General features: G+C 43.0%; 1 protein-coding gene across 2 annotated transcripts; it reads left to right on the top strand.

Moving 5' to 3' along the window:
- Window positions 1-304: 304 nt before the first annotated feature.
- Window positions 305-24212, top strand: LOC134568953 (uridylate-specific endoribonuclease D-like). 2 transcript variants are annotated; one of them, XM_063427706.1, is made up of 7 exons: window positions 305-414; window positions 3357-3531; window positions 6263-6465; window positions 8164-8277; window positions 8945-9051; window positions 23549-23691; window positions 24063-24212. In XM_063427706.1, exons 1-7 carry the CDS (start codon window positions 345-347, stop codon window positions 24172-24174), a joined length of 924 nt encoding a protein of 307 aa, XP_063283776.1. In that variant the 5' UTR covers window positions 305-344; the 3' UTR covers window positions 24175-24212. The 2 variants fall into 2 exon arrangements, with proteins under 2 accessions (XP_063283776.1, XP_063283768.1); XM_063427698.1 differs by having other exon boundaries at window positions 3354-3531.
- Window positions 24213-24834: the final 622 nt, after the last annotated feature.

Genomic DNA, 24834 nt, shown 5'->3' with positions numbered 1-24834 from the left:
GAAACTCTGTTTTCAGTGTTTATTATAGTGTCTTTTTATAATAATATTTGAGCACCCATTTAATACCAATTTCTGCTTTAAAATATTTGAATTTATTCAATAGAATTTCATAAAATGATTATTAATTTATATTCATTTTGTAATCGTTCGACATGTTATATATGAATACAAGAAAAAAACAACACAGGTACACAAATGTGTTATCAGCCAACATGCAAGAAAGGATTTGGTTAACTCAGTTCAATGAGGAACTGTGTGAACTCCAGCTTGTACCACCCCTTCAGCTTGCTTATATATACCAACTTTGCTGCAAAAAGACACTGATCCTGGGGAGAAACGTCAACATGAAGACATCATTTGTTGCCCTGTGGCTGTTACCCTGTATGATATATGGGGCTCACGTGCCTGTACCAAGTAAGATACAATGTATATTCTTTCTATGTTTTAATGTATACATTGCAAAGAATATGGATTATAGAGAACGTTTTCTTTCTGGTATGAACACTGTTATACCATTTGCTCCATTAAATAACCTGTAGAGCAGCACTTTTCAACATGGGTGCCTTGGCATACCGGTGTGCCACAAGTCAACCACGAGTTAAAGAGTCACGGTTAAAGCTTGGATTCCCGTCTGGCAATTCATTAAAACTAATCAGAAAATTTGGTTAGAGGTATACATAACATGTATAAGAGTAAAGGTCTGAGTAAATTTGACATTAATAATATGTGCATCGGAATTTTATTCACTCTTCGAAGTGTATGTTGGTCCAAGAAGTGTATGTCTATATAGAGATAGATAGATAGATAGAGTGTTTTAAATGATAATTCCTGGCAATGCATTAAAAATTTTATTTTTAAAAATTGCCATTTACCTTTTGAGTTTGATAACTTCTCTGTTCATAGAAGTAACACCTTAAGGACCAGTGACTCTCTATGAAGCTATATCAATCTGTTCTGAAATCTTATTACATAAATGGAATCCCAACTCAGTGAAGGACTGCAGGGTTGTATAGAGATGTTGATGATGAATGAGCCTAAGGAATCAGATTATGATAAAGGCAAAGTGTAACATTTGGTCTATAAGGAGTTAATCCGTACCTTACCCTACAAGTATTGGGATCTGGCTTTTGGAAATTGTACCTCTTTAAATCCACCTGGCATTTTAGCCACTTAAAAGGATAAAAGAAAATGTGTGGCATTTTGAACCGGGCAGGCTTACAAGGGGAGAAATGTAATTATCAGCAAATGAAAATACCTGTCTAGAATAACAGAAGAGTTTTTACTTTCAAACATTACACCTCTTGATAAAATACTCAATATTAAAAGAGTATTTAAACAAAAGAGAAAGAAAACAAGATATACAGGTTCATGCAATAAGATTTAAATTCAAGGTGAATTTTTAATTTAAGTTCAAAATAGCTATGCTGGGAAAAAATCTTTAAAGTTTGGCTGCACTGGCCTTAAAGGGACACTCCAGGCACCCAGACCACTTCTGCCCATTGGAGTGGTCTGGGTGCCAACTCCTACTACCCTTAACCCTGCAAGTGTAATTATTCCAGTTTTTTATAAACTGCAATAATTACCTTGCAGGGTTAACTCCACATCTAGTGGCTGTCTAGAGGGCACTTCCACCGGCCGACGTAATGCAGAGGAGGAGCGGCGGCGGAGGAAGAACCCGCGACGTGGGACATGTCGCTGCCTCTGGTAAGTGACTGAAGGGGTTTTAACCCCTTCAGCAACCGGGTATTCCTGGCACTGGAGTTTCCCTTTAAATCTGAAAATTCTCCTTGAACTCACTTTGAATTGTCACGTTAGTAAATTACACTGTAGGAATTGTAAAAGTCTGTTAAATCACACTGATTTTAAATATGTTGAGCTAAAATACAATCCTATTAAAAATATAGTGAAAAAGGAGGGTAACCCCTGGTTGCAAATTAAAAACAAAAAAAATTGTGTAGTTAGTACAATTTAACAAAAAAAGAAGGGAGCACGAGGTAACACGATTCTTTACTAAATTAAAACTCACCATTTATTAATGATAAAATAACATACTTAGATCATAAAAAGTTTAATATAAAAGTGTCTAAGCTTTTTCAATTATCAAAAATGCCTCTCAGCTCAGGAGGCGAAGTAGTTGGATATGGAATGCTAAATATCTAGTGTCCTTGCCAATTGCTACACTATGAGTCACTTAGATACAAGTTTAGTATTTTCACTTAACGCGGCACTGTCATGCCGCACTTACTTTACCCCAATCGCTTCCTCTTCTTTTCCTCTCTCAGGATCTGTTCTTCTTTTCTTTCTATCTGATTTAGTTTTCTATTGACTATTTTGTCTTATGTATTTTTCCTGACCATCTTTGACCAAAGGAGGAGCTTAAGTTCGCTCCATTTCCTGTGGTCAAAGAAAAGTTCCCACAACACTCACCCTCTCCTCCGTAATCTTCGCTGCATCATTTGCCGTTCAAACATCCTGTCTGTATGCTGGCGAAACTACAGAATTTAATTCTAGCAGAATGAGTACAGTTTGTCAATTCGTGTTAGGAAGACATTCGGTACTTTTTGTTCGGTTTGGAATTTAATTTGAATGAATAAAAAATTCTGATCCAGTCAGTGCCGCGGCTGCATCTTACAGATGCTTAGTATATAGCTCCCTAATTCCCACGGTATTAGGACGCCATCTACTAAAAGCCTGAAAAACCAAAATTGGTCTTTCAGACTACTTTACTAATACTAAGTAAAGATTACTTAGTATTAGTAAATAAGGGAGTTTAACATCTCCATTCTGCCCCTACTCGCTATACTGTGAGGAGGGGCATGTTTACTAAGCAGTGAGCAGCTGTTGTAAAAAAAAGTAAAAACCCACCAACCCCTAATCCAGTAAAGTGCCCAATGGTGGGGCATCTATTAAAATAAGTAACAGGGGTACATAGTGTCCCCCATGAGACCCCACCTGTGCCCCACGAGTGGGGGCTATTGAACTAAACAGGGGACATACGACCTGTTGTCCCCCACTGGCCTCCACCCATGAGCGGTCGTTGGGGTCCCCAAGTGACTATAGGGGAAAGGCCCTTTTGTCTCAGGCCATGTTTTTTTTTTTTAATATAGATTATAATTCAAATCTCACTTATTTTCAGAGGTTAATTGTATGTTACAGGGGCTGTAATGATATAAGATACCTGTTGAATTGACTGTTCATATTAGGGGTACTTGAATTCAATTAAATATTACTAAATACTCCAAAAAGGTTGAGAAACCAAGGGATAAAATATAAGAATGTTATAATTTTCCTTCACAGAATTTATAACTTTTTGGGCAACTTATCTTTGTTACATTTGTTCCCCCATTTCCCAGTAGAAACCAAAAACGTCGCTACTGTATTTGCGGCCACCAATGCTGAAATTACATCTCTCTCTGAGCAATTGTACTCTTCGGATGTGAACAAAGCTGCATCTAGTGACATAACCCTGAATCTTCAGTACAAAGCAAGCAGCTCACAGACCTCCTCAGGAACAGACTTTGCAAGCCAAAAGTAAGTTAAAGACTCCATAGAGCAATATACATTGCAAGTAGTACATGGTTATACAAATCCCTGATATTCCAACTGCAATGGACTATAATTTACATATTACCTAGCCAGCTTTGGGGGTGGTTGAGTGTTTTGGAAACTGTAGATCAGAGTGTTGCGAAGGTGTCTGGGACTGCATATCTCAAATATAGATCTATAGAATGTAAGCTCGATCGAGCAGGGTCCTCTTCAACCTATTGTTCCTGTAAGTTTATTTGTAATTGTCCTATTTATAGTTAAATCCCCTTCTTAATATTGTAAAGCGCTACGGAATCTGTTGGCGCTATATAAATTGCAATAATAATAATAATAATAATAGATGCACAAAACATGGACACTGAAACATTTGGGATTTCTTTCTTATCCCTTGAATACCCTAAAACTTTGTAACAAACACATAACACATTTCTAGACTGCATCCCTAAATTGTAAGCACTCTGACACCAAATATATAATATGTATGTCTACAGCAGATTATTTCGTAGATGTAGTGAGGATACATGACAAGTATACCATTCTCCTTTGATGTTGGGGGGGTGGGGGAGGGGAATAGGTAACTACAGAAACTTTTTTTTTTAATCGCTGTAGTTTTAAGCCACTGAAGGGAGGGAGACTTAGGCTTAAGATACCTCCTTGAACTATAACCCATGAGAATAGATTTTTATGGTGTTTAAAATTACTCACTGGTGCCCAACTCAGCAATGCCCAATTCAGAAATGAAAAAAAAAGTCTTGAGAGTTTTCCGCATAGCTTAAAGACTACTTTAGCAAAAAATATTAGCCAACTGTCCAATAAAGAAAAATAGTTTTGTGTATTCCTTAAACTCAGAATTTTCACAAATTAAAGTTGAACTGCAAAATCGAGATGACAATAGACAAGTTGTGGCTATGTGAACAATAAATAAATAATGTGTCTGGTGGAACTTGTGCAAAAAAATACAAATATCAATAGTGGTTTAAACCACATAAAAAGTGCTAGTGCAGTTAGACAGGTACATGGTTCAGTATAATGACTTATAGTCCATCATAATAACATTAAACCAAACAGAGACAGAAAAAACATATAGTGTAGTATTTAATTCAACATATTAAACCTAAAAACAATGGACAGGCACTCCTGTCCTAGTAGCACTTTGCCCCTTTGGGGCTCTTATCCCTTATCCCTTTATCCCCCTATATCTGAGCTGACCCATAGTCCTCGTTTAAGAAGATATTGGTCCTGGCCACAGGGAAATGTGTTTTGTATAATGTATTCATAACACTCACTAAATTTGTTAAATGCTGTCTTTAGTTTAACACCTTCATTGATTATACTCTATTTATAGAGACTCCTAAAGTCTTACTTTGTGAAAATCCATTTAAACAATTAGTAGTTTGGTTTTCAAGGGTACTGGATAGGCATTGAATTTGGTAACATTTAAGAGTTAAATGACTTTGTTTATGCAGCACATGTCACACCTCCCTGCATGTGACTTGCAAATCCTTCTTATACACTTCCTGTAAAGAGATGTTTACACTTTGTTTACAGTCTGTTTAAGTTAGACTTACTTATCTCCTGCACTGTTAATAGCATTTGAGACACTGCGGGAGCCTCCTGTGTGTGATTGAAGTCCAATTTACAGAGCAGGAGATAAAAACTCCTAAAATATGTAAACATCTAATGAAAAGTTAAAAAAAATATTTTTCATGCAGGTTATGTGTTTTACAGCCAGGGGAGGTGTGACAAGTGCTGTATAGGTAGAAACAAAAGTGATTTAACTCCTAAGTGGTAGATAATTGAGCAATGAGACTGCAGGGTCATGATCTATACTTCGTTAAGCTAAAGTTGGTTTGATGCCTATAGTATCCCTTTAATTAGACCTCCCAACAGGAAGAGAGGAGTCATCTGGAGAGAAAGGTACTTGCATGCAAGTTAGCAGAACCAATAACTCAGCTTGGTAAGGAATATAGGGAACAGCAAAGTCAAAACTCTAGCCAAGGTCACCCGAAAAAAAACACACGGTACTTTCGAGCTAAATAAAACAATGACATGGCAACAGCCGCCTCATCAATGCCTATATATGGAGAAATTCCACTTTTGGTAGTTGTAAGCTTTGCTGTCTCCATTGCAATCGAACCATGTTAGAAAAATTTCTGACAGTTTAGGAACAGGTAAGTACTCTGACATCTGCTTGCTATTTGACAAATGAATTTATAACATTATCAGTGTTCACTGACTTGGATATGTAACATTCCAAATGCAATTTCATCTTATTGAATTGTTTATTGTGCCTGGGGTCCTCCAGCACCTTAATTTAGTGTTAAACCATTTTCAAGCAAAGGCCTTCTAGCCACACCAATTCATACAAGTAATGGGAGCTGTGGTAGGCTGAAAGCAATCAACTAAAACTGTCCATTGCTGATCAGACTAATGCTTCCCATTTAGTCCAGCCAGCACAGAGTGTATTGGCTGCTCAAGACTCTTTGTTTAGAATTTGAACATTAAAAATGGTTTAACACTGAATGGAAGAATAGCATCAGGGGACTCCAGCAACTACAACCCCTTAAATAATATGTCCATTTAAGTGTCCATTTAAGTGTTTTGAACTCTCCCTAGATTTTGAATTTTCATAGAACCAATTGTATAGTTCTAGGCTGAACATACATCTGATGTGAGTTTTGATGTTAATTTTTAATTAAACATATATTCTTTTTAGGCTTTTTAGCTATGTGAATGAAGCCAAACTGTTTGCCCGCCCAACCTTTGCCAGATTCAAAGCTTTGCTTGACAATTATATAACGATAACAGGAACTGCAGAGTCAGTGCCCACAGCAGAAGTGCAGGAACAAACAGCGTTCTTAGATGAGGTCTTCAAAACCACTCTCATGTCCAAGCTAACCTCTTTCTTAATCTCCAAAGGTAAACCAAAATCCATAAATTGCATTAACAGAACATGTGGAACACCTTTCACACTGCACCCCTCACACACACGTTGCAACACACACACACACATACACTGCACTTTTTCTCATACGAAAGCTCTTCAGTGGTGTTCTGCACATGGGCTGCGCTGGAAGAGCATTGAACTGATATACTAACTTTAAGAGGGGCGTGCTTATAGGTTATGACAAAACACCCCCAATCTGGCCCTGACACCCTTCTCACTGGGCCACTGTGATTAAAAAAATGCCTGGGCTGAATAATTTTTCTAGCCCGGCCCTGCTTAAGCTTGAGCAGCATTTTATTATTCACTTACTATATTGTTTTTTCCCAAGTATCTGAATACCTCATATGCAACAGGGTTGATGTTCCAGGAGGGATAAAGCAAATGGTCAACTGACATTTAATGTGGCTAAGTGCAAAATAATGCATCTTGGGTGTAAAAACCCATGGGCAGAGTATAGAATACTTGATACAGTGCTAACCTCAACACCTGAGGAAAGGGATTTAGGGGTAATTATTTCAGATGCGTGGGCAGACAATGTAATAGAGCAGCAGGAAATGCTTAGTTATAGAGAGAGGTATTAGCAGTAGAAAGAGAGAAGTGCTCATGCCATTGTACATAATAGAATTGTGCACCAATGAAATTTTCGTTTCGTACAAATGATTTTGTACTAAATAGAAATTTCATTCATGAAACCCGAATTTCGTCCGTGAACCATTCGGACAAAATTATTTGTTTTCATCCATTTGGATGAAAACAGCACTGGACACGCACAAAAAAAAAAAACAAGGAGGGAGCCAGCAGCGCTACCAGCTCCCTCCTTGTAACATTAACTATTCAACCCCCCCCTGCATTAACCTATGGGGGTCACTTTGACCCCCATATTGATAAAAGGGAGGTTAAATCCTCATGCATGCATCTACTTGCGGCATTTAAAACTACTAGCGTCATTTAAAACTACTAGTAACTGGGCAGCTATTGCTTCCTCCACGAGATTCCTGTGCTGAAACCTCCAAGGGAAGTGTCTCCTTTCGGGGTATGAATGCTCCCTCTGGTTGGCGTTCGTCTATACGAAATAGCGGCCCAATTAATTGGTGGGAGTGTTCTAATGGGCACTGGGGTGGTGCTCATTCGGGAGACGAACGAGACAGGAAGCAATCCACTAATGCCCCCCCCCAGGCTGGCGTTCATCTATACGAAATGGTGGCCTCCCAGGGGGCACTCATTAATTGCTTCCCTTGTGGTTTTGCAACTACGCGAGAACATAATGTGAGAACATTCTACTTGAACATTCTACTAGCATTTTAAATGGGATATCGGGGTGGTCCTCACTCGGGAGTTAAAGGAGTTCCTTTCGTAGAGGCGCTCCCGAACGAGGAGCAGGTACAATAGAAGAAGGACAAGGGGAAAAACACACAGTATAAATAGAAAGCACCCGAACAAGCTGTGGTTCCACCACAGATGTGTTTTCACATGCTTTCAGTGAATAGGGATTAATGTGTGTACCTTTCAGAGTGTGCTTGAGTCACAATGTGTGTGTGTTACTAATACAGTTAGTATTAGTTGTTTGTGTAGACATGTTGGTTTGCATTAAAAGTGGGTTTAATTCACTGAGAACATAATTAATACTGCCTATTGAATGTTTTGTGTGTTGTATACCTTTCCATGAACAGGTTACTATACATCAGAAGCTAGCTTTAAGTCTGACCTAAAGGAGATGTGGTTTGGTCTTTACACCCGTACCAAGGGCCCATTGGATTCTTCTGGTTTTGAACACGCTTTTCATGGTAAGGAGATACAACTGCTATATCTATACTAGTGATATAGACAGGGTCAGCATGCTCAGAGATCAGTCTGCAAGTTGTGATAATATCTCAGATAGTTTAACTGATTTCTGAGACTAATTCATATAAGCCTGGTATCAAGTAGATCAAACTGATTGTGGAGATGAGGGAGGCGATGTGTTGAAGAACTCATGCCTGGTGATGGAACCAAGACCTATGCTTGCAGAAGTACAGATCTTTGTTAGGGCTTTATCTCCATCAGTGCCAGGACTCTGGAAAATAACTCCATAATGGGGAGGTTGCATACAAACATTGGACTGTGAAGGATGCCACTACTCCTAGTACAAGAGACACATATATACAGCACAGTCCATAAAGCCTAGGCCCACATATTGCAGGGATTGGCTTAATATAAACCTGTAGAATGAAATAGAGTTGGAAACAGGGAGAGAAGCACAAGGATGGTTATAGGACCTTCTCTCTCAGAATGTTGAGTTTTTCTATAGTTTCATCATATATATGATGTTTAAAGCTCAGTGTATTCCTGCCACAGCAGTGTATCATAAACATTTTTGATTATGTAAATTTTGAAACCATAAGCATTTTAAATGTCCTTTTATCAGAAATGCACTGAGCTGAGGTGCAATAAATAGATGTTGTCTTTAAACAGGTGAGATCCATAACGGGAAGATATCTGGATTCCACAACTGGGTGCAACTGTATCTACAGGAGAAATCAGGCCAACTCAACTATTTGAGTTACAGCGTTGATGGACCAGTAAGTTAATTAAGTTAGGCTGCTTATATAGATGCTCTGTCTAGAGAAGGGTATATGGCAGTTGAAGATTATTATAAAATGTTATACTTTTTTTTTATAATTAATTTATTTATAAAAAATTTACCAGGAAAGATACATTTTCTCTAGTTACCAAGTATTTCCTGAGTCCACAAAACATTGCATTGATATAATAGAGTACAATATATATTGTACCCCCTTATTTCATATATATATATATATATATATATATATATATATATATATATATATATATATATATATAGAGAGAGAGAGAGAGAGAGAGAGAGAGAATGTATTTAAATACTGTATTGTCAAGATTCGGGGAACCCAACACGCTAACACACACACAGACACCTTAGAGTGGCCGGGCTAAGCACACACAGAATAGTCAGGAGATAAGCCGAGTAAGGGGAACCAGAAAACAGAATAACGAGAAACAAGCCGAGGTCAAAGGGTAGGAGAAAGTCACAAAGTCAGTATAACAAGCCAGAGAGTACGTAACCAGAAATCACACGTTCAGTATCAATACGTAAAGCAAAGACCACAACAGGGCAGGGAGGAACAGGAAAGGTAAGTATTTAAACCATCAGGTTAATTCTGATTGGATAATTTCCAATCAGAATTAACAATCACACGTGGGAGATATCTAAACCTCCCACTGTGATTGAGGCACTGTGCCTTTAATGCCGGGTCAGGTGACTGACCCCGGCGTGACATATCTTGGGCAGTCTTCCAGCGTGCAGCGTCATGCATGCTGCCGCTGGGGGGCGTGGAGGAAGACGCGGGCGGCATCCGAGGCTGGAGGGATGCCGCTCGCCGAGCCCACGTGGAGAAGGGGACCGCGGACGGCTGGAGGGTGAGTGCCGCGAGCGGACTGCAGCCTCCCCTTGCAGCCGCCCGCGGGATCCTGACATTCCCCCCCCTCGAAGACAGCCCAGAGGGCGGGAAGCAGAAGGCTTCAAAGGAAACCTGGCATGAAAGGAGCGGACCAAAGAGGGAGCGTGCAGATCAGAGCACGAAACCCAAGATCGCTCCTCAGGGCCGTACCCCTTCCAATCCACCAGATATTGCAGCCGACCCCTAGAAACACGAGAGTCGAGAAGGGCAGCCACTTCGTACACATCACTGGGGACAGCGCGAGGGGAAACAGGCCGCCCGAGGGGACGAGAGAACCGGTTGCAAAGCAAGGGCTTCAAAAGCGAAACGTGAAACGTGTTCGGAATGCGCATGGAAGAGGGCAAGTCCAGGGAGTAGGAAACGGGGTTAACCCTACGTAACACCTTGTAGGGACCAAGGAACCTGGGAGCGAACTTCATCGAGGGAACCCTGAGGCGGAGGTTCCTGGAGGACAACCATACCCTATCACCCGGAACATAGGAAGGGGCCGCACCCCTATGGCGATAAGCAAACTTCTTCTGAGCTGCCGCTGAACGGGACAGTGCAACATGGACCTGATCCCACATCTTCCGCAAAGATGCGAGGTGCTGGTCCAAAGCGGGCATTCCCTTGTCGGAGAACGCACCGGGAAGGACGGTAGGCCGAAACCCATAAGCAACCTCAAAAGGACTTAAGCCAGTAGACGAATGAGACACCGTATTCCTGGCAAATTCAGCCCACGGAAGGAGGCGAGACCAGTCATCCTGGTGCGCATTAGTGAAGCAGCGCAAATACAATTCCACACACTGATTAGCACGTTCGGCTGCACCATTAGATTGCGGGTGATAGGAGGAAGTAAACGACAAGGAGACCCCCATCTCAGCACAAAAAACCCTCCAAAACCGAGAGACAAATTGAGGACCCCTGTCAGATACTATATCTTGAGGTACCCCATGCAAGCGGAACACTTCCTTGGCAAACACCTGAGCAAGTTGAATCGCAGAAGGCAGTTTCCTAAGCGGAACAAAGTGCGCCATTTTAGAGAACCTATCCGTCACAGTTAATATCACTGTCTGACCATCGGAAGGAGGAAGGTCTACTATAAAATCCATGGATAAGTGGGTCCATGGTTTTTTGGGTACCGATAGAGGCATCAGGAGACCCTGGGGTCTCACATTAGGGGACTTACACTGCGTACAGACCCGACAAGCCTGCACAAAATCCACTACGTCTCGCTTGAGTGAAGGCCACCAGAACTGTTGAAGGAGGCCCTTATAAGTCTTGGTAACCCCCGGATGACCAGCAGTTTTGGCTGTGTGAAATAAAGTTAACAACTTCTTTCTGTCATTCACTTTAACGTATAGTCTGCCAACAGGCGTCTCAGGGGGTGCTTGAGTTTGGTATGTCTTAATATTATCAAGAACAAGAGACGAAAGAACCAAACGGGTAGCAGTTATTATCTGAGACGCAGGTACAATAGGTTCAGGGGTCGGGTTAACAGATTCTAGAGGTTCATACTGTCGAGAGATAGCGTCAGCTTTGGCATTACGGCAACCAGGTCTATATGTAATAACGTATTGGAAGCGTGAAAGAAATAGAGACCATCTAGCCTGCCGGGCGGACAACCTTCTAGCATCAGCTATATAGGAGAGGTTCTTATGATCTGTTATAACCATAACTTTGTGTCTAGAACCCTCTAATAAGTACCTCCATTCCTTAAAAGCTAACACAATAGCTAATAGTTCCCTGTTCCCAACATCGTAATTCTTTTCCGGATCAGATAACCTTTTTGAAAAGTAGCAACAGGGATGGAGGGGTTCGTCATACGATGACCTCTGTGACAGTACTGCTCCCACACCTGATTCAGAAGCGTCCACTTCCATAACAAAGGGAAGAGAAGGATCAGGGTGGCGTAGTACTGGAGCAGAGGCAAATGCCTTCTTGAGAGTGTCGAAGGCCTTAAGGGCTTCAGAAGTCCAAACCCTAGGGTGTAGACCTTTCTTAGTCAGCTTCGTTATAGGGGAGATAAGTGGTGAAAAGTTTCTTATAAATTTCCTGTAATAGTTGGCAAATCCTATAAAACGCTGGATAGCCTTAAGACCTTGGGGAAGCGGCCAGGATAGTATGGCTTCTAATTTAGCAGGATCCATACTGAAACCCTGTTCGGCTATTATATATCCTAGAAATTGCACCGAGGTCTGACCGAACAAACATTTTTCTAATTTACAATAAAGTCCGTTCTGTAATAACCTTTTAAGCACCATCCTAACATGATTATGATGTGTCTGTAAATCAGGGGAATATACAAGGATGTCGTCAAGGTACACCACGGCACAGACATGCAATAGATCCCTGAGGACATCGTTTATGAGGTCCTGAAACACAGCGGGAGCATTACACAGTCCAAAAGGCATGACTAGATACTCATAATGTCCGCTACGTGTATTGAATGCTGTTTTCCACTCATCATTCTCCTTTATACGAACAAGGTTATAAGCCCCCCTGAGGTCTAATTTAGTGAAGTATTTAGAACCTTTGACCCGGTCAAACAACTCCGTGATGAGGGGAATAGGGTAGGCGTTTTTAATCGTTATATTGTTCAGGCCCCTGTAGTCTATACAAGGCCGTAGGTCACCCTCCTTTTTGGCAACGAAAAAGAAACCAGCCCCAGCAGGAGAGGAGGACCTTCTGATAAAACCTTTACTTAAGGCTTCCTGTATGTACTCCTCCATTACCTGGTTCTCTTTTTCAGAAAGAGGGTATACCTTACCCCTAGGCGGCATAGTACCAGGTAAGAGGTTTATGGCACAATCATATTCACGGTGCGGGGGTAGTTTATCTGCCTCCCTTTTTTCAAACACCTTAGCTAGGTCTGCATACACAGGAGGAACATAAACAGAAAGTGGTTTGGCTGTGGGTACATTAAGCAAGCCAACAGGACAAACACGAGTCATACATTCCCTTTGACAAGATTTCCCCCAGGAGAGAATCTCCAAACAACCCCAATCAATCATCGGATTGTGTTTAACCAACCAGGGGAAGCCCAAAACGATAGAGGCTGTAGGGGAGTTGATTATTTGAAAGGACAATCTTTCCTTGTGCAAGGCACCCACTGACATAACCAGTTCTTTGGTCTCATGGGTCACCAGAGGTTTCTCCAGTGGTCTACCGTCTATGGCCTCCACAGCCAAGGGAGTGACCTTTTGGATCAGAGTCAACGATGTGGTTTTAGCAAAGCACTCATCCATAAGATTGTCAGCAGCCCCTGAATCTATCAAGGCTTTGGTAATCACGGTAGTATTTCCAACAAAAAGGGTGACCGTAATAAACGGTCTAGTGATGGGGACGTGAGGGGTAAACGACATAACACCCGAGGCCGACCCCTCTATAGGCCTTGGGTGCTGCAGTTTTCCCCGCAATTCAGGGCAGGTTCTTAGAAGATGTCCCCCTTTCCCACAGTAAAGGCATAACCCTTCCCTTCTTCGGTATGATTTTTCTACCTCAGTTAACCCAGTAACACCCAATTGCAAGGTTTCAGGGGGAGGTTGGCTAGAAGGGGATAATGCCAGTAACACAGTACTGGGTAAAGCAGGTAACATCTGTGTATACATACGCCTCTGACTACGTCTCTCTCTAATACGATTATCAATACGGATGATATAATCTATAAGATCGTCCAGAAGGACAGGCAATTCCCTGGACGCTATTTCGTCCAGGATGTAAGCGGCCAAACCCTCCTGAAAGGCTGTAACGAGGGCATCATTATTCCAAACCACCTCAGCTGCTAGAGTGCGGAATTCGATAGTGTAATCTGCTACAGATCTGTTAACCTGTCGGACCCTAAGCAGAGCTTTGCCAGCAGAAGCAACCCTACCGGGTTGATCAAACGTGCGTTTGAAAGCTGTCAGAAAATCTGCGAAGGACATAGGAGACATATTCTCCCACATGGGGTTGGCCCATGCTAAAGCTCTCCCAGACAAGGGGTTTATCAAAAAGGCAATTTTAGTTCTGTCAGTGGGATAGGAACGTGGATTCATTACCAAATGGATGTCAATTTGATTGAGGAAACCACGACACAAAGCTGGGTCACCACTATAGCGCTGTGGCGGTGTCATATGGACTACATGAGCAGGAACGGGTACTGGAGTGGCAATGGGTTCGGACACAGCAGCAGCAGCCTCCTGAACGGCAGGCTGCAAGTGTGCAGTACGAGCCAGTATGGTCTGTAAGGCTTGAGCAAACTGATCCATACGGTGGTCCAAGCCATCCATTCTAGCCTCCTGATTAACTAGGAGTTGTGGTATGTCAGCAGGTTCCATTATGGCCCTGTTGTAATGTCACGATTCGGGGAACGCAACACGCTAACACACACACAGACACATACACAGAAAGTGTGCAGTACCGGACCTTAGAGTGGCCGGGCTAAGCACACACAGAATAGTCAGGAGATAAGCCGAGTAAGGGGAACCAGAAAACAGAATAACGAGAAACAAGCCGAGGTCAAAGGGTAGGAGAAAGTCACAAAGTCAGTATAACAAGCCAGAGAGTACGTAACCAGAAATCACACGTTCAGTATCAATACGTAAAGCAAAGACCACAACAGGGCAGGGAGGAACAGGAAAAGTAAGTATTTAAACCATCAGGTTAATTCTGATTGGATAATTTCCAATCAGAATTAACAATCACACGTGGGAGATATCTAAACCTCCCACTGTGATTGAGGCACTGTGCCTTTAATGCCGGGTCAGGTGACTGACCCCGGCGTGACATATCTTGGGCAGTCTTCCAGCGTGCAGCGTCATGCATGCTGCCGCTGGGGGGCGTGGAGGAAGACGCGGGCGGCATCCGAGGCTGGAGGGATGCCGCTCGCCGAGCCCACGTGGAGAAGGGGACCGCGGACGGCTGGAGGGTGAGTGCCGCGAGCGGACTGCAGCCTCCCCTTGCAGCCGCCCGCGGGATCCTGACATGTATACAATATGCACAGCGAGTAAACAGATGTGAAATCTAAGTCAAATCATTATTTGCCCTTACCACCTACTGCCTTCAAAAGAGCATAATTTCTACTAGATATACTTGCTCATAGTTTTGTAAGGAACTTGGCAGGTAGGTTGTTCCAAACATCTTTGAGAACCACAGTTCTTCTGTGGTTTCTGGCAGCATCAGTTGCTTTTCCCTCTTCATGTAATCCCAGGTAGACTGAATGATGTTGATATCAGGGCTTTGTGGGGGCTTTGTCAGATTTTCCAAGACTTTGGCTGTATGTTTGGGGTCATTGTCATGCTGCCCATTTGGGACAAATCAGATGTCTCCATGATGGTATTGCATGATGGATAAGTTTCCCAAATCCATTTGCAGCAGTGCAGCCCCAGACTTACAAGGAATCTCCACCACGCATCACCGTTGCCTGTAGACACTCATTGGTGTACTCCTCTCCATCCCTTTAGCATATAAACTGCCTTCTTCCAAATATTGAAAACTGTGACTAATGAGTACAGTGTACTTGCCAATTTTCTGCTGCCTTGTCCCTGTGTTTTAGAGCATAGTTGAGTAACTTGGCCTTGTTAAGTCACTTGGTCTTGTTTCCACATGGTAGGTATGACTTTTTGGCAAGACTTCTATGAACACCACTTGTAGCCAGACTTCTCCGGAATGTAGATGAGTGCAACAGGGTCCCACTTGTTTCTGCCGATACTGATCTCTACCCACTGATCTGCGGGGGAGCAGCTACACAGCACAGAGAGTCCAGACAGCAGCTCCCAACCTGCAGAGACCGCATACAGCTCAGGGAAGTGAAGGATGGGGGGAAAGGCAGCAGGGAGACATGGGGACACTGAGACACTAGGGGACACATGGAGACACTAGGGGACACTGGGAGACCTGGGGACACTGAGACACTAGGGGACACATGGAGACACTGAGACACTTGGGGACACTGAGACACTTGGGGACACTGGGAAACATAGGGACACTGTGAGATATGGGGATGCTGAGACATTTAAAGTCAAACCTAAAAACACAACATTTCCAGTGGACATCAGGCAGGCTGCTGACACAAATGGTGTGTAGTTTAAAGTAAAATGTGGCAATTTCTTGCCCTCGTGGCTGAAGTGTATGTATGTCAAATTGTGTTCTAGGTTTAGAAAAGGGACTGGGATGCAAAACTCAACTCAACTCATTTCTCAAATGTATATTATTTTCCAGGCCACAGTTGATTCTGGATATCCTCTGTTTAATTTATTCTAGAGGAAATGTTACTTTCCAGGATATTTTTCTTATTCTCATATTTAAAATACATTTCGTTTTTGCAGTCTAAAAATAATCATATAAAGACATTCACATCTCTGTAAACAGCCCTATCTTTGGTCTTGACTCCCTGTTAAACACTGCTATAAGTGTTGCCTTTTTCTGTCACTGATACTTGGAGGTGGATAAACTGAAACAATGGCTGAGATTTATGATAGTGTTGTGTTGTGTTCCTGCAAGTGTTGCAAATATGTATAAGAGGATGAGTTACCAGTGGTATGTGTGTGCTGTGATTGTCCTACTTTTTGAATTTTGCACAATTTGTCGAACACGACACTTTGATACATGCAGTTTGTGCCCTGGTGTCAGGACTAACCTACATTGTGATGGCAACTGGTAAATCCTAAATATACATTTAAAGGGTTACTCCAACCACTATGACCACTTAGTAATTTGAAGTGGTTATGGTGGTAGGAGTCTCGGTATGCAGTGTTTCTGCTTGAAACACTGCTCATCCATAGTTATTTTTAATTGTGTGCCAGGGGCTAGTCGCACTTTCAGCACACGTAACATAGGCAGACCAGAACTCTGTTCCAGGCTGCTTTATGTCAACTGTGCATATGTGCAGGCGTTTGCTCTGAGCTGGCAATCACAGACTCTTTAGGAAGATTGTGATAGAACTGCGCAAGTGCTGGGTGACGTCAGGACGGGCATGGAAGATCAGTGCTGATAGCTTTGTCCAATGTTGGATTAAGGTAAGTACAAACCCTGATGTAAAATTATGTAAAATCACTTTTTAAGTTAAAGTAATGCAGGAATAAAGATTTTATAACATGACAGGAGGCTTCGTATTTGCTTAAGACTTTCTTTACTTAAGCTTCACAGCAGCACTTTTTTACTTAGTAACAGGGTAACCAATCAGAAAAAAGATAACATGGCATAAAAGTCCCTCCCTGTGACGTCACTTCCTCTTTCTTTGCTGCTTCACACCAGTACAGGTCAGAGTGCCACTGTCTCCTACTTTCTGTGGGTTTTTCTGTGGTTCACTTATTAATTTTCTGTCATCTGTTTTACATCATTCACTATTATTATATACTGTTATATTTGTTCTAATATTTCTTATCCTTGGGCTTTTATTTATCCACCTTATTTATCCTTTGCCTATACTTTCCTAAAACACTATTGAGATTTTTATGTTTTTCACTACATCTAAATTCTATCTTTTGTATTCCGATTCTTTATAACTGTTTTTTTCCGTTTTCTAATATCTGTTTGCTACCTCTTTTAGTCCGGTTTGCGAGCGGCATTCTGTGCCCCGTTTTTCCCGGGCTTTTGGGCTGTGGAGAACGCCTCCATCAGCTCTCAGTGCGCACGGCGGCCATCTTGGATCTCGCACTCATCCGCGAGATCCAAGCGGCCTCCTCGTTCGCTTGTGCGCATGCGCGAGATCGCGGCGGCCATTTTCTTGGTTCCGCGATCTGCAATCTCTCCGGCCGTGCGGCGGCCATTTTTTGCCGCATTTCGCGGCGTTTTCATATTTAACTTACCTATATGATTAAATGCAAACATTCAAGTATACCTGCTCAGTACTATATATAACTTAAAATTACAGGTTTAAGTGTTCTCTACTTCCCTCTACTCACCATAGGAGGGATTTTAAAATACCATTAGAACAACCACAATCTATTTCAGACTATCACCCCCTGGTGGAAATTTGTTTATACTACATTAACCTATATTCTCATTGAATAAAACAATCCTTGTTTATATTACTGAATACCTTGGAATACATATAGGGTAAATTCCCTGTCTATACCTTTGACTAAATACAACCCATACTTATACTGTGGATGGGTATAGGGAAAAATCCCTACACAAGATTTATGATTGCTGTTTCCTTATACAGCCCATGATTGGCCCGCTTTGTCTGTGCCTCCATACCTCTATACGGGTCTGTATAATTATTCCCAGAGGTTATTTATGCTGGGTGACCCCCAGTTTCAGCTTGCACTGTGGATTTATAACATATTGTGATATATGGTGACGGCCTTAAGATACATTCTAATGCTGGCCTATTCTGCCCCATAGGTCTCAACACTGTTGCTATGGAGGCTTCAAATCAAGATCAAAACCTGCAAGCAATTATTAATGCGGCTGTAGCCGTTTCACTAGAAAAGGCCCTGGCTCGGGTGCTGCCCATTGAGCCAAAGGATCCACAAATATCTGAACCCCCGCTTTCTGACGAAGAAGCGGTGGAGTCCGATTCCACAAAAATAAACCCTTCCAAACCCAATAAGAGATATTGGAAAGGGAATGGGCCAGAACCTCTCAAACGCAAGGGGAAAGAACCGGCGAAACGCCCCAAACAGTCAGACACTAAAGAGAAGCACTCAGTCCAGCCCACTCTATCGGAAGAGGAGGAAGATTCTTTCGACCTACACCCCTTAGCCATCCTAGATGAATGGCAAGCTGACCACTCCTCTGAAGATGAGGAAGACTGGCCCGAGACATCGTTTAAAGGAGCACCTCTCCTTCAAACTGCTATGGGAGATCTCACAACTGAAGATATGGTACCCAGTTCCAATCCTTCTGGGGACGCTGAATCCTTTCTGGATTCGTTTGGTCAACCTCTTTTCGACCCAAGACAGATCAGATACCCTCGATCATCTGAATGGTCACTCCCAGACCATCTCTCCAAGTATATACATATTTGGATCAGGAGACCCCTAGATCGGGAAGTCCGCAAGCGCCTAAGAGCCGAATGTCCTAGACCTTCTCTACCGGACAAGGTCGCTGTCACCCCAGAGTTTGACACGCTGCTCTACACATATATGGCCAGATCCGGCCGTGACCCTAAAAAGGGCATTGAGCGCAGCTTGCGCCTCACGCAAGACAAAATGCTAGATATCCTGGGACCCCTGGCCAAAATTCTTCTACTGGCTGATGAAGCCCTTTCTAATGAAGATCCTTTAGACCCATCCGTGATAAGAGAATGGGCACTACGCTCAATTTGCCTGCTGGGCAATGCAAATACATCTCTCTGTACCGAGCGTAGAAAAGCAGTGCTGCTGCGTATGGATGCCAAGTTAGCTGACTTGGGAACAAAAGAATTGGGTCCCAAGGCCAAAGGCTTGTTGTTTGGAGAACCCTACATTAAAGAATTACATAAACATGTAAACTTATACGCCACACTAAACAAGGCGCAGTCATCCATGAAAAGGGTATTCCATCATCAACCCTCACGGGTTTTTGGCAGGGCTGGCCGTACAAGGGGTCGTACAGTCAGCCGCTTCTGGTCCACAAATCAACGCCAGAGAACCCCCACTTCACCATTCTTCCCCAACTATCAATCAAGGGGCTCCTACACCCAAAGGGCGGATAGGGGAAGAGGATACAGAGCCCGCGGACGCAACAGATACCCAACAGGTGAGATTCCCTATCTTTCACCTTTCTACTGTTTATCATGCGGGCAGGTTGTCACTTTGTGTAGACATGTGGAAGACGCTGTCTTCAGATACCTGGGTTCTAAACACAGTTCAAGGTTATTCCATAGAGTTTCATTCTCTCCCTTCTCAAACAGGTTATCCTCTCTATCCAACGATGTCAAAATCTCAGAATCGTCTTCTCGATTCAGAACTACGTTCTCTTCTAACAAAAGGAGCGATTCAACCTGCTCCCCTCGACGAAGGCTTCCTCAGCTCCGTCTTCTTGGTCAAAAAGAAATCTGGGGAATACCGCCCAGTAATCAACCTTCGCCAACTGAATACTTTCGTGGTTTACAGACACTTCAAAATGGAAGGAATACATCTCCTCAGAGACATTCTCCGACCAGGCGATTGGTTCACCCGACTCGATCTCAAGGATGCTTACCTCTCTGTATCAGTACATCCATCCAGTCGGCGTTTTCTCCGCTTTCCTTGGCACCACCGGATTTTTCAATTCACCTGCCTTCCATTCGGCCTGAGTTCCGCCCCGTGGTGCTTCACCAAACTACTCAAACCAGTCACCGCACATCTTCGAGAAAGGGGCATTCGTTGCCTAATCTACCTCGACGACCTCTTGCTACTCTGCGAAGACGTATCCAGGCTGCGTTCACAGACGAACTATACATCTTTATTGATCGAATCTTTGGGATTTGTCATCAACCAAGAGAAATCATCACTGGCCCCATCCAGAGTCATTCAATTTCTCGGCTTCGAGATCGACTCCTCAACCTGTGTTCTTCGCCTGCCTCAATCCAAGTTAACTGCGATCAGGAAAGAACTACGCAAAACGCTTCGTCAAGCAGATCTACCCCTCCGAGGTTTGGCTCGGATCGTAGGCCTACTTTCAGCCTCCATTCAGGCAATCTACCCAGGTCCACTACACTATCGGGCCATGCAACGCTTGAAAGCTCAATTCCTCCGGACCCACCCATCATACGATCAGAGGGTCCCGATCACCACCGAAGTGAGGGAGGAACTTTACTGGTGGCTCCGCCACATGTCTGCCTGGAACGGCAAGGCAATTTTCGGTCCCACTCCGGACTTCGTGGTGGAATCAGACGCGAGCCTTCTAGGCTGGGGCGCAACCTGCCATACATCATCCACCGGAGGACCATGGACCAACACAGAACATTCTCTCCACATCAATTGCCTGGAGTTAATAGCCGGCTCTTTCGCAATTCGCAGTTTGACCAATCATCTCTCAAACTGCTGTATTCTCCTTCGGATGGACAATATCTCAGCCGTCCAATACATCAACAAATTAGGCGGAGCCAGATCTCACATCCTCTCCGAAGTGACAAAGGACATCTACGAATTTTGCTTCCAACGCAACATCACACTTCAAGCAGAATACCTTCCAGGGGAGACGAACGTTACCGCGGATTGGTTCTCCCGACATTGGAGAGACGCCAGCGACTGGCGCCTACACAGGACAATCTTCCTTCGCATCTCCAAACTCAGGGGCCCGTTTGTTCTAGATCTATTCGCCTCCCGGACGAATTTTCAAGTCCCTCGTTTCTTCAGCTGGCTCCCAGACCCAGAATGCTCGGGAGTGGATGCCTTCCTTCAGAGGTGGCCGACAACGGGAGCCTATGCCTTCCCTCCATTTGCGATGATCTCCAGAATCCTTCTTCACGTTCGCAGACAACAGGTCATGCTGGTTCTACTCACCCCACTCTGGCGGGGCCAAGCCTGGTTTCCAGATCTCCTGGACCTCTCCTGTCGACATCCTCTACTGCTACCTCCATGGCCCAATCTCCTAGAGGACCCTCAAGGGAATCCTCATCCAATGATACTGCAAGACCACCTCCACCTAGTAGCTTGGACTCTTTCAGGGGAACCTGGCATTTCGGAGAACTATCGCAGAGAACTAAGGAACTCCTCTGGGATTCATGGGCCCCTGGCACCAGAAGATGCTACCTTTCCTCCTGGAACACTTGGTGCAATTGGTGCCTGGAACGGCATACCGATCCCCTTACTGCCCCTAGACAGTTCATATTGAATTTCCTCTCTCATCTATTCGACCTGGGCCGATCCTACCGATCCATCAACGTTGCCCGGTCAGCCATCTCGGCAGCCCACGTTCCCCTAGAAGGAACTCCAGTGGGCCAGGACCCGCTGGTTTGTAGGCTTTTGCGGGGCATTAAACTGGCTCGCCCTCCAACACCGAAATACTCCCATCTCTGGGACGTCAATGTCATGATTCACTTCCTGGAAACTTGGCCAAACAACGAAGATCTATCCCTCCGTCAACTCTCTGCAAAATTCACCCTGTTACTTTGCCTAGTGTCCTTCCGACGGGTATCGGATGTTCGAGCATTTGACCATGACGCTGTCAATTTTTCTCCAGAAGGTGTCACCTTTTTAGTATCCAGACGGACAAAATCAAACTCTTCTTCAGTTTTTTACCCGTACTTCCCTAACCACCCGAAATTGTGTGTGGTTTCACTTCTCTCCCGTTATTTACTACTCACCTCCTCTCTCCGTTCAAACTCCTCCAGCCAACTATTGGTCTCGTATGTTCGACCTCACCATCCGGTATCAACCACAACCCTTGCCCGATGGGTTAGATGGTTACTCTCCCTGGCCGGGATTGAAGCATCCTTCGGAGCCCACTCCATCAGGGGAGCGGCGGCATCGGGAGCATTCAACGCGGGAGCCTCTCTTCGAGACATTCTTCAGTCTGCAGACTGGTCACGGGAGCAGACGTTCCGCAACTTCTATTTTCGTCCGGCTGTACACGCTTCTTTACCCCTTCTCGGGGAGCGTTAAAACAGCAAATACGAAGCCTCCTGTCATGTTATAAAATTGTAGATTATGCTAGCTTTAGTGTACCTATAATCTTAATTTTATTAATGACAGGAGGCGAGTATTTCCCACCCATTCACTATCGTTTTCCCCCCCTTTAGAGTCGCCTTAATAGATAAGTTCATCTAAGATAAGAGTAATACACGATGTATCTTCTCCCAGGGGGGGCTAAGGGTTACACTCTATGGTAAATAGTTTAACACTTTGTTGGAGGTGGGCTATGATATATGATTTCTAATTACTGGATGTCATAATTTTAGAAATCCAATTCACGGATTAATCCTTGGTTTCGACTCTGCTCTCTCGTTTCAGCGTAAAGCTCCCTCAAGAGGACAAGCCTAGTTGCTGTATCATCAAGCATTATCTCAGCTCTCCAAGAAGACATCTTTGTTTACGTTCCTGTTCCCTCTCAAGCATCAACTTTCTCACCTGGCATTCTGGATTTCGCATCTGAACTTCTTTATCAGTTTCCTGTTCCTACTTGTTCGCAGCCAGAAAGAGGAAGTGACGTCACAGGGAGGGACTTTTATGCCATGTTATCTTTTTTCTGATTGGTTACCCTGTTACTAAGTAAAAAAGTGCTGCTGTGAAGCTTAAGTAAAGAAAGTCTTAAGCAAATACTCGCCTCCTGTCATTAATAAAATTAAGATTATAGGTACACTAAAGCTAGCATAATCTACAATTATTCAACAATTTATCCCTGCTCAATCTGTCATGTAGTGTATTATTGCTGATCCCATATGAAAAGCTGCCAACTGAAATTGATATCTAGTAAGTCACTCTGGTTTATTTTTCTTCTCCCAAAAGTGCAATGAGAGCTTGTTTAGTGCCATACAAGAACTCCCTTAGCATGTTCAAGTACTTTTATAGCAGTAAGTGCATGTATGGGTGCCTGGATGACTGGCTGGCAACATGTGAATGCCGGCTTATTCATATGTTGCCACCCTATGTCACACATGCACCGTTATATGACATGAAATGAAGGGAAGTAGTCTGCTGCATACCTCACATTCCAATTTCAAACATCTTGACCTAAAATTTCATGGTTTTTGTATCTTTCTCAGTGGACCACTTATCCTGACGTATATGGACTACAAATCAGATGGTCTTCCTATCTAAAAACACTGAGCTCCATGTTCATTGGAAGTAGTCCAGAGTTTGAGTTGGCAATCTACACTCTCTGCTATGTAACCCGTCCTGATGCTTTGTAAGTACTTCCGGTTTCAAACTAGTAATATGTCGGTCATTGCATACCTATGAACATATGCAGGATTCTTCACTAACGTTTCAATGCGGAGCTCATATGATTTAGACAATTCAGGCCAAGAACAACATTCTGTTACTTGTAGCAATTTATCACAATTTACTCAACACTGAATGACAACGTAAAACAGATGAATTCAATGTATTTAAAGCTAAAGGTATGCTTCAAAAGTGGATGAAGAATATATTACATTTTTGTGGCCAATATGAGTTTTCTTATGACATTATTTCTGTTTTTATAAAGGTGTTATGGCTCCTCTAATGATTCCCTTTTTCCTATTTTTCCCTCTGTGACTAATGCTATTTTTGTTCTAGGTGCACTGTCAGCCTGGGTGGCAAAACACTGCAACTTCAAACCTACACCTGGGCCAATTCAACCTATGGAAGTGGCAAAAGATATGTTGCATCTTCTTACCCTGTCGTTTAGTGAAAGCAGCATGATTTTAATAAACATATAAACTTGCACCTCGTGTAAATGGCATTATCTGTGACTGTTTCATTTTAAAAAAACACTTTCTACATCTACTCTAAGTTCTTCTAATGAAGCAGGAAAGTATTCGAGTATTATACGTAAATGTAAAAAGCACTTAAATAGTATTACAAAAAGAGAAGCTGAAATAATATTTAGGTTTGGTACTGCCATTCATTGTCACCTCTACCTTGATTATCAACAGTGCACCATACCCTCAGTATAAGTCATGTAATGACCTCTTTAATGTTTGATGAAACTAATTGAGGTTTCTTGATAGCATACGACTCAGCTAAGAGGTTTGCCTTGACGTTAGAAGGTGCACTTTAATGACCATTGCAATCCTTTGGTATTTCAATGTGCATAAGGATTGGGGATAGCGCACAAGTAAATTATCTTTGGGTCATTGTTATTATTTGCTACATACACTATGCCTATTCTCTCCTTAATCTAATTATATATATTGTACTATAAATCTTACTCACCATTGCATCAAACATCTTATTTCTGTGACCAAACATATTATCTGCCAGACTTACGTAATCCACTTTCCACCAGCTTCACCTTTCTCCCTCTTCTTTCTCTCTCTCCATACCCCTCGGCTGATCTGTTGCTCTA

Source organism: Pelobates fuscus, chromosome 1 (genome assembly GCF_036172605.1).
Source record: "Pelobates fuscus isolate aPelFus1 chromosome 1, aPelFus1.pri, whole genome shotgun sequence".
In the NCBI taxonomy this organism is placed as follows: Eukaryota; Metazoa; Chordata; class Amphibia; order Anura; family Pelobatidae; genus Pelobates; species Pelobates fuscus.
The sequence above is the reverse complement of the archived record's forward strand: the minus strand, read 5'-3'. Positions and strand labels throughout refer to the sequence as shown.